This window comes from Cenococcum geophilum (assembly GCF_001692895.1).
Source record: "Cenococcum geophilum 1.58 unplaced genomic scaffold K441scaffold_50, whole genome shotgun sequence".
Classification (NCBI taxonomy): domain Eukaryota; kingdom Fungi; phylum Ascomycota; class Dothideomycetes; order Gloniales; family Gloniaceae; genus Cenococcum; species Cenococcum geophilum.
In genome coordinates this window covers 877,415-888,664 of record NW_027137608.1, presented here as the reverse complement: position 1 = coordinate 888,664, position 11,250 = coordinate 877,415, and the positions used below count along the sequence as shown (strand labels likewise).

The following is an 11,250-nucleotide window of genomic DNA, read 5'->3' as shown; positions in this document are numbered from 1 at the left end:
ATTAGGCAACTTACCCTACCAGTTATATTTATATAGTTGACTATTTTATACCTAACCTATTTATAAGTCTATTATAGTATTTTCTACAAGGCTTTGTTATAATATATATATATTAACCATTAAGACCCCTAACTATTTAATTATAAAACTCTTACGTTATTTATTTCTCTTCTTTATATAACATTATGTTCTTTATAAGAGCTATACTCTTAAATTTAAATAGAATATATATTATTTCTTTAAATCTGCTCTAAGGTCTCTTCGAACCCTTATATTAAGTTTATTTACTATTTTAATAGTAGTTATATTAACGTAATATAATATAAGGGTTTAAAGAGGCTTTAGAGCAGATTTAAAGGAATAATATATATTTTATCTAAATTTAGAGGTATAGCTCTTATAAAGGATAAGACGTTATATAAAGAAGAGAAAGAAATAATAAGAGAATCTTATAATTAAATAGCTAGGGTCTTAGTAGTTAATGCGTGCATATATACGCATGCGGTTTTTATATAAGGTAAGAATATAGACAGAGACGAATCCATAAGGAAAAAGGAGAAGTCTATGTACGAGGTAGAAAGGGTTTCCCTAGGTATATATAGAGCCGTACCTTACAGGCGAGTCACCCCTAGGTTGCCCTAGGGTCGCCTATACCTTGCGGCTATATAACTATCTACTTAGGTTTTACCTAATAATGCCCCTTTCTTTAAAAAGGGTTGTCCCCAATCCTTTATATACTTAAGCCTTAATAAAACCCTATAAAAAACCTTAGTAAGGAAAAAATTTAGAGGGGAAAGAGTGTTTTAATTTTGCGTATAAAGAGACAGGTGGTATATATACGCGGCGCGAAGATATTAAGGAACTTTAACCAGCGGTTAAAGTTATCTAATTAGTTAGATTTGCCTTATTAAGACTCCCCCACATTTAACTAAGCTAGTAGTAATTTTATATACCCGGTATAGAAAATCCTAATTAGTCCGTTTAATAGGTAGAGCTAGTAGAGCTTAATACCGTTACCTAAATTTAGTAAACTAGAAATATTCTAAAGCTTACTTATATAAGTAGGTCGCTAGTACCTTATAGGTAAATTATAGGTTATTTATATACAGCTAGATTTATAGATAGTAAGGCTATATATTTATTAAATCCATTACTAACCCTACTTTAGCCTTACGCTATACTAGTATAGCGCTATATATACTTCACGGGTAGGTTATAGGTTATTTATATATAGCCAGATTAGAATGGTAAGGCTATATACCTATTAGACCCGCTACTAATCTATACTTTAGCCTTATACGTTGTCTATATAGCATATATATAGAATAGTATATAAGTTATTAGTACAGGTTACTACTAGCGGGTTACTAGCAGGTTATAGACCCTAGTTAGGTCTAGAAAGGGTGCTTTTTAAATTAAGGCTGCAGTTCTTATAGCAATTATTACTTATTCTTTAATCCCTTAAGACGTCCTCTACTTCGCTTTAATATAGGTTACATTTTAATAGCAGCGCTTACTTTTCGCCTACGCTTCGGCTATAAGGCTAAGGTATCCCACTTATAGTACTTATCTAGCAGTTATTAACAATTCTTAAGCTCTATCTCGTATTTCCATTTATTATACTTATTTAGCCATCCTAGCCATTTAATAAGGTACTGCGGTTATCTAGTATAATCCTAATAGGCAACAATTACTTCTACTTCCTAGCTGCCTTCCTTAAGCTCTTTTATTACTAGGGGTTAAAACCTAGAGCGTAACCTATAAAGCTCTAGTAGGGAGATATAAAAGACTAGATAGAGCCGTGCTATAGTAGGTAGAAGCTCTAGCTTATATACTTACTACTCTACGCGCTTTAGGATTTAAAACGGTCCTATAAACTTATAGTTAAGCTTTTTATAGGGACGTTTTATACAGATATTCTTAGAGAAGAGTAGGACTTATTTACTAATAGCGAAGTACTTGGCCAGGTGGTAACAATTATAGTATTTTACCTAAAGCTTTTAGGAGTATATTATTAACGCCGCCACTACCTTATATATAAGGCGTAGGCGTTATTACGGTACTAACCTGACGCATACTGTTTTATACTATCTTATACTATTTCCTACTATTAGCTAGCCCACTATTAGTGACTTAGCGGCCGGCCCTACTATTTATATATAATACCCCCTTTCCACCTTCTTTCCCTCTTTATACTATAACGTAGTTATTTAGTCTACTTTATTGCAGCACTGTAACAGTTTATGATATCTTTAATTTGCGCCCTATTGCGATTACTAATTCCTTATACCCTAGCCAATTAACCTCTACCCTAAAGCAATCGCGACCTATACGCGCCTCTGCTAAAACTAATATATCCCTAATACAGTTCTAAAACAATCCTTAGTTTTTACCTAGCGCCTAAATAGGCGACACTAATAATACTAAGATAGCCGAAACCTAGAACTCCTGTGACGTTTTTATAGACCTCTTTATAGAGATATACCCTAATATTACGTAGATAATCTGCTGCTCCCTACTATACCCTAAGACCTTTAAGCCTAGTAAAGCTTACCTTACCCTTATTAACTATACTAATAAGTTCCTTAATAATATTAAAGTAGGACTATAATGTATATATAATATAAACACCGCCAATAAAAAAGCTAACGAAAACCTTAGTACGCTTATCGCTTCCTAGATAGGAACTATTAACTCCTAGGTAAAGACTATCGCCGTTCTAAAATAATTAACCCCTATAATAATAGTAGTAACCTAGTAGAAAAAACGGAGATCTAAAGACCCGCCAATATTTAGCGGAAAAGGCACCCCGCTAAAATAATAAGCTAATTTTAAGACCTAGCATATTAAGATTAAGGGAGTTTTTAACTAGGACTGGGATTACTTTAACACTATTTAGTCCTAAATCCTTTACATTTTAGATATACTAGAGAATAAGGCCTATAAGTTTATTAAGTAGGGCCTAAAGCTTATATATAAGAACCTAAATAACATATCTGCGTGGAAATGGCCTATTAAGGAAGATATACTTAAAGACCTTACTGCCTACTATAAGGTCCTTAATATAACCTAGGTTGTAAAGAATAAGCTTAACTATTTCCCTTAGGGCGAGCGTAATTACTAGTTCTAAAAGGAAGAGCTTAATAAGTTAATGGTCCGCGCTAAGAAGACGGACGAATAGAAGGTGGACCTACTTTATCTCTCTAAAGATAGAAGAGCTGGTACTTAGACTTGCCTATAAAATTAATAATAGCAACTATATAGGTTAAAGTAAGTAAATAGATGTGTTTACTAAGAACCTCGCGAACTATACACACTAAGTTAACCTTAAGAAGAACACTAACTACTACCTACCTGCCTAAGCCCTTATCCCTATATTAACCCTAACTCTAGTAGTAACTAGAGAACCTATAGACCTTAATAGAATCTTAAATACGAAGTATAAGCGCCACGTTAATAATAGATTATACCTTACCTATAGCCTGCCTAGCCACTAGAAGGATGCCTATAACCCTACTAAGATAGTAAACCTAGTCCTAATGCCACCCTATTAAATAACGTAAACTAATAACCGCGGACGCGGCGACTGTGGAGTTTATTATAGATGCGGCGACCGCGGAGCCTATTATAGCTACAGCGGACTACCCCCCCCCCTTTAACCCTACGGCTTAGTTACTTTAAACTATGCCCTATATAGGAGCCTAACCCGTTAATAATACCTAGTATTAGCGACTCCGCGCTAGCAAATATAAACACGGCTATATTATTGGCGAGGTATTATCTTCCTATACCCTAACTAAGACTAAAACTAATACCGCCAGCTAGACGGACACTAGACCGCCCTACTAAGATAGCCCTATACCCTAGTTATTAAAAAGTAAACCCTTAAACTAAGTCGCGTCTAAGGGTCTAAACTATATAAGGAGGAAGACGAGAAGATTAGGTCCCTATTACTAGATTAATCAGTCCTTTCTATTAATAAGCTACTACTTAATCTTAGATTAGTAAATAGTAATAAGAAATTAATTCTTATTTAAACCTAACTCTCCTTATTACGTAACCTATACCCCTAAGTTTATATTAATATAGTAAGCCTAATAGACTCCGGTAGTACTATAATGGCATTTATTAACGTAGAGTCTATTATAAGAAAGTATAATGTTATAACTAAGAAGCTGCTAGTACCTAGGCCACTGCGCCTTATAGATAGTATTCTAACTTCGCTTATTATAGACTACTTTACTGCCTAAATATTAATTAGCCTCTATACTAAAGCTATGCTTTTTTTTATTACTAAACTCTCGCCCACTACCCTAATTATTTTAGGTATGCCTTAGCTTTAGAAGTATAAGCCCCGTCCTAGCTTTAGGAAACTTAAGATTCACTTTAACTTAGACTATTACTCTAGGCACTACCTCCTATAGGGGATAACCGACGGTAGTAGGGACGCCCTATGTAAATACTTAGCACTACTAACCCTAGTGCCTAGGACTATATATAAAGCCCTAATAGTAAAAGACATTTTTAATAAAGGAAAGCCTATATAGCTGTAAAGAAACAAGACAGTGGAAGACTGGACTACCCTAGTACTTAAGACCAAAATAATGGGCTAGCTAGCCCTACTAAGACTAAAAAAGAAGGTTTGCTTTGCGTCGCTACTACTAAGAATCTAACTCTAACCCAGGCACTATTTAAACCCTAGCCGCCTAGCCTAATACCTAAAACTAAGCTATATACTATATGCGTATACTATAGCTCGCGTTATAGTAAGGACTGGCTATGGAACTATTAAGACCTAAATAATAGAAACCGTACATTATGATTTTTTTTTTAGGCAGGTTGTCGCAGTTTATTGCGGTTTGCGGCAAAATATACAAACTATACGATCGCGGCGGTCGTATATAGTCGTTAGCGATTTGTACAAACCGTACGTTTCATAGTAAGTTTATAGCATCTGCTAGTAAATTACGGCAAAATGCTAAACTACAAAACTTATACTAGCATTTTGCTACCTTATAAATAAATAGCGCGTAAATTATATAAACTGTATAAACTATACAAACTATACAAACTGTACGAACTGTACGAACTGTATAAACCGTACAAACTATATAAACTATAACTATATAAATTATAATTATATTATATAATAACCAAATTATTATATATTTCTATACATTGCTATAATATGCTTATAAATATATTTATATTATAACTATATAAAATGTAGAGCTATCTGCTTAGGCGTTAAGGAGGAAGCCTCTTATAGAGGCTTTAAATTGTTAATTGGCCTAATACCTGCCTGCCTGCCTGCCTGCCTACCTACCTACCTACCTACTTGCCTACTTACCTACCTACCTACCTGCTTGCCTGCCTACCTGCCTACCTACTTACCTGCCTACCTGCCTACCTGCCTACCTGCCTACCTGCCTACTTACCTATTTATCTATTTATCTGTCTATCCGTCTATACCTACTTACTTATACCTACCTATCTATACTTACCGTCTATGCCTACCATCTATGCCTCCTATTTATGCTACTGTCTATACCTACCTGTCTATAATTTGGGGGAGAAGTTAGCCCGATTAAAGGCTCTGCCTAATTTAATTAATTGATTAATTGTATTAATTCAAATTATTCTCTATAGCTGTTCGCTAGCTATATATTTAAACGGTAGTCATTTAGGGTGCCTCCCTAGGAGGCCTTAATTCTGTTTAATTTAGTAATAGGCTGATATTAAGGCTCTAGTTCAATTCGATCGATTAATTAGATCGTTCGTAGTGTTCGCTAGCTAGTCGTTTAAACAGTTATCGTCTAACTCTGGCGATGGTCGTCTGCTAGCTGCCGTTCTGGTGCCTCCCTAGGTAGAGAGGATGTAAGGAAAGAAGGGTAAAAAATAAGGTGGCTACCTAGGTATATATAGGGGTATACTTAGCAGAGGCATATGTCGAGGCTATTAGGAATATAGCGGGGACCCGATGCAGAGCTTCGTGTAGAGCCTCTATACGCAGAGCTTTGTGTAGAGCCTCTATACGTAGAGCTTCGTATAGAGCTTCGTGTAGAGCTTTGTGNAGAGCTTCGTGTAGAGCTTCGTATAGAGCTTTATATAGAGCTTTATATAGAGCTTCGTGTAGAGCTTCGTGCAGAGCCTCGTGTAGAGCCTTGTGTAGAGCCTCTATACGCAGAGCTTTATATAGAGCCTCGTATAGAGCCTCGTATAAAGCCTCGTGTAAAGCTTCGTGTAGAGCTTCGTATAGAGTTTCGTGTAGAGCTTTGTGCAGAGTTTCGTGCAGAGCTTCGTGTAGAGCTTCGTGCAGAGCCTTGTGCAGAGCCTTAGTACAGCTTTGTGCAGAGCTTCGTGTAGAGCTTCGTGTAGAGCCTTAGTAGAGCTTCGTGTAGAGCTTTGTGTAGAGCTTCGTGTATATTAGAATTACAAGGTCATGGGGTTACAGCGGAGGTATCTTGAGGGTCTAATTGATGATAGAGATGACGCAGACGATAAATATTGATTGATTCGTGATGCAGTAGATGCGGTTAATGTCTATATAGATTGTATTGTGTCCAGAGCTTAGTTAGCACCTCTCGCTTAATTCTAACACTCCCCTATGCTAACGACGCTCTTCTTGTCTGCTCGTCTATTTCCTAAATAGGCAATTATAAAGCTATTCCCAAATACCTTATAAGCGCCATTTGGCCTACGTATGGAGGGAAAACCTATAGTAGGCGAAAAACCTCTGTTACTTGCTCCGTCAGCTACCGATTCCTAGCGTTACACAGTGCTTTATAAATTGGTCGATTAGTAGCACTTTAAGTTAACCTTGCTAAACCATGTCGTTTTGTACAAAAGGTTGACCGTACCCTTATTGTCGTAGTAGAGCGTAGGGATAAAAGGGTTGTCGTTATCTCTCTTCCCCAGGTCTCTCGTTAGCTTCTTAAGCCATACTGCTAACCTTGCTCCTTCTAACGCTGCCATAATCTCTACTTCTATTAAACTTAATGCCGTTAACTTCTGCCTTTAAGCCATCTAAATTACGGCTCCCCTATAGCGTATAACTGCTATGCCTTAGAATAATATCTAATCGTGTTTATTATATTATTGTACTTAAGGGGGCGGATTACAGTTGTAATCTTAATTAATTTAGAAGCCTATAAATACCTCTATAGGTCCTAGGTCTTTGCATCTCTATTCTCTTAAAAATTTTGTCTTTATAATATTAGGGGTCTGCTTATCTCCCTAAATGCACAGTCTTGCCTTCTTACGAATTACTTCTCCCTTAGCGTTGTACTTGTGCTTTAGAACTATCTTACTCAGAAGTAACAACCTTCTTTTTAATACTCTCCCCCTTATAATAGTATAGGTGTATATTCTCTTATATAGGCGTCCTACCCTTAGCATTACCTTATAGATTTAAGCGTCCCACTTAATCTTAACCTGGGCTTCCTACTTAACTTAAGTGGCCCACTTAGTCTTAACCTGGGCTTCCCACTCAATTTAAGTGGCCTACTTGGTTACCATCTAGCCTACTTATAGTTTCCGCTACTAGAGTCTCTATTAGCACTTAGTCTTAACCTAGGCTTCCCACTTAACTTAAGCGGCCCACTTAGTTACCGTCTTGCCTACTTATAGTTCTCGCAACTAGAGTCTCTGGCGGCCCGTTTAAGGTAGTAGGGGGAGGTCTAGGTTGGTTCGCGTCTTAGCTCGTAGTATAATTTAAGCGTCCCGCTTAATCTTAATCTAAGCATCCCGCTTAATTACTATCTTATAGCTTAGCTTATAGCTAGCACCTAACGTACTCTATAAGGGAACCTATACTTATAGTAAGTATAGCATATTTAGGGTTAAGGGTAGATTAAATTGCTGTTAAATTCTTCTTTAGCTATTACTACATTCCCTACTTCCTCTGCCTTAGAAGTACCTTAATCTTAATCTTTCTTCTTAGCGTTGTTAAATCGGAATTGTCTAAGCAGGGGACAGTCTTCCTAGTAGTGGCCTTAGCTCCTTGCTATAGCTATAGCTCTTACCTACTTAAGATAACGCGCTATAGCGATAACGTGATAAAGAATAATCAAATCTACTACGACCTCTGCCCCTTGTTCGACCTTAGTTTCCCTTTCTCCCCCTAGGTTTGTCTTTCCTTTCTTATATAAGTGCTGCATTTTATACCTATATAGGGCGAGCAGTCTTATACTTCTAAAGAAGGGTAATGCAACTCTTAAGGTCTCGTTTATCTCGTAGATACTAGGTCTTCGCATTCTGCTATATAACATCGCTTAGTAGGGCTAGAAGGAGTTACTCTTTAATATTATCGTTGGTAAGTGCTTAAGGTGTTAAAGCTAGATTAATCTTAAATTAATTTAGTATATGCATGAACTCGGCAATTTGTATCTTTGTAGGGTTAAATATAGTGCTGTAGAACTCCCTGCGAAGTCTAGAGGTGTAGACCTTGTTATTAGCCTTATTGAACTTTTTTATTTCTTCCCACATTCCCTAAATATCGTACGCCTTTATTATCGCACGCATTTTTTCCTAACGGTCGTCTCCTATTAAATTATAGATAATCTTGTTTACTTCCCCTTATCTTCTTCTTCCGTCAGCTAAATTAACTTAATTTAGGTCCTTTGCACCAGTAATAAAATCCTAGCCCTCTAACATAATTAGAGCTGCCTCGCAGGTGCGCTCCTAGTCTGCAAAGTTGTCTCTATTAAAAATGACGATTTTACTGGCCTTGTGATCGTACGTAGGTGTCGTTAAGGTTAAGGTAGAGGAGGTTATTTTAGAGGTCGATTTTCGAGTCAGGAGAGGTGTTGCTACCCAGGCTTATAACCTGTTGGAATTACAAGGTTATGGGGTTATAGTGGAGGTATCTTAAGGGTCTAATTGATGATAGAGATAACGCAGACGATGAATATTGATTAATTCGTGATGCAGTAGATGCGGTTGATGTCTATATAGATTGCATGCGGACTTCATCCTCGCAATGTGTCCAGAGCTTAGTCAGCACCTCTCGCTTAATTCTGACAGTGTAGAACTTCGTGTAGAGCTTTATGTAGGGCTTCGTGCAGAGCTTCGTGCAGAGCTTCGTATAGAGCTTCGTGCAAAGCTTCGTATAGAGCTTCGTGCAAAGCTTCGTATAGAGCTTTGTGTTAGCGACTCAGTCAATCAAGGCACGAGCACGGTAAGAGGGACGCGCAAGCCTATACGATTGGTAGTCTATAAACGAGGATCTAAAGCTAGAGAAAGGAAAGGAGAAGAAGAGTAGTGCTGGTTGAAGTAGGGTTCTTTTATACAGTCCTCTAGTTACGTAACCGCGAAGTTCTACCAAGTTCTGCCAGTGCTGTAATATTACCCCCCCCTCTGTAAAAGCCTGCCCTTAGGCTTTATAGTCCGTATTATGCTTATAGGGCGTTCTTATCTTTCTTCCGGTAGCTTATCGTCTTCGCTATACTAGCACTCTATCTACTCGTCTAGGTACTTTAGGGGTCCATCAGGAAATTTTTTTTTGGGCTCGTTGTTGCGGTTTGCGGCAATTTGTATATGGTCCTTAGCGATTTGCGTAAAACGCGCATTTTGCAACAAAATTGCAGCATCCTATAGCAAATTGCGGCAAAATACTCAACCACTGTGCGAAATGTACGAAATGTACAAAATATACGAAATGTACGAAATGTACGAAATGTACGAAATGTACAAAATGTACGAAATGTACGAAATATACGAAATGTACAAACTGTACAAATTGTAACTATATAAATTATATTATATAATACCCAGATTATTACATATTCCCATAGATTACTATAATATTCTTTTAAATATATTTATATTATAACTATATAAAATATAGAGCTATCTACTTAGGTATTAAGGGGGAAGCCTCTTATAGAGGCTCCAAATCGTCAATTGGCGGTATTTGCCTACCTGCCTACCTACCTACCTACCTGCCTGCCTGCCTGCCTACCTGCCTGCCTACCTGCCTACCTATCTACCTACCTACCTGCCTACCTACCTGCCTATCTATCTATCTATCTATCTATACCCACCTACCTATACCTACCTATCTATGCCTACTGTCTATACCTACCTGTCTATGCCTACTATCTGTTCCTACCTGTCTATGCCTACCGTCTGTACCTATCTATCTATACTACCTCTGAACGGTAGTCGTCCGGGGTGCCTCCATAGGAGGGCTTAATTCGATTCGATTCGGTAATAGACTAATAATAAGGCTCTGGTTTAATTCGACCGATCGAATCGTTCAGTGTTTGCTAGCTGGGTCGTTCGAACGGTTGGCGGTTGTCTAGCTCTGGCGACGGTCGTCTAGCTCTGGCGACGGTCGTCTAGCTCTAACGACAGTCGTCTGGCTCTAGCGACGATCGTCTAGCTCTGGCGACGGTCGTCTGGCTCTGGCGACGGTCGTCTGGCTCTTGCGACGATCGTCTAGCTCTGGTGACAGTCGTCTGGATGACGACGGTCGTCTAGCTCTAGGGACGGTCGTCTGGCTCTAGGGACGGTCGTCTGGTTCTGGTGACGGTTATCTGGTTCTGGCAATAGTCGTCTGCTAGCTGCCGTTCTGGTGCCTCTCTAGGTAGGGAGGATGTAAGGAAGGAAGGGTAAAAAATAAGGTGGCTACCTATGTGTAGAGGCTATCGGGAATATAGCGGGGACCCAATAGTAATGTGTCATGCGGAGCTTCGTGTAGAGCCTCCATACGCAGAGCTTCGCGAAGAGCCTCGTGCAGAGCCTCTATACGTAGAGCTTTGCACAGAGTTTCGTATAGAGCTTCGTGTAGAGCTTCGTGCAGAGCTTCATATAGAGTCTTAGTAGAGCTTTGTGTAGAGCTTCGTGTAGAGCTTCGTATAGAGCTTCGTGTAGGGCTTCGTGTAGAGCTTCGTGTAGAGCTTCGTATAGAGCTTCGTGCAGAGCCTCTATACGTAGAGCTTCGTGCAGAGCTTCGTATAGAACTTCGTGCAGAGCTTCGTGCAGAGCTTCGTGCAGAACTTCGTGTAGAGCTTCGTGTAGAGCTTCGTGGCCAGAGCCTCTGTACGCAGAGCTTCGTGCAGAGCTTCGTGTAGAAACTTCGTGCAGAGCTTCGTGCAGAACTTCGTGTAGAGCTTCGTATAGAGCTTCGTGCAGAGCCTCGTGCAGAGCTTCGTGCAGAGCCTCGTACAGAGCTTCGTACAGAGCCTCGTGCAGAGCTTCGTGCAGAGCCTCGTGCAGAGCTTCGTACAGAGCCTCTGTACGCAGAGC

At 38.8% G+C, this 11,250-nt stretch overlaps 1 protein-coding gene across 1 annotated transcript; it reads left to right on the top strand.

Annotated features, from left to right (window-relative positions):
* Positions 1 to 5,272: 5,272 nt before the first annotated feature.
* On the top strand, positions 5,273 to 10,325 carry K441DRAFT_666764 (uncharacterized protein; the record flags this gene model as incomplete). The annotated part of the gene is made up of 3 exons (XM_067649707.1): positions 5,273 to 5,298; positions 5,399 to 5,507; positions 10,048 to 10,325. Coding segments are annotated over 2 exons (159 nt in total), but the record flags the coding sequence as incomplete, so codon positions are not given.
* Between the last annotated feature and the right edge of the window lie 925 nt (positions 10,326 to 11,250).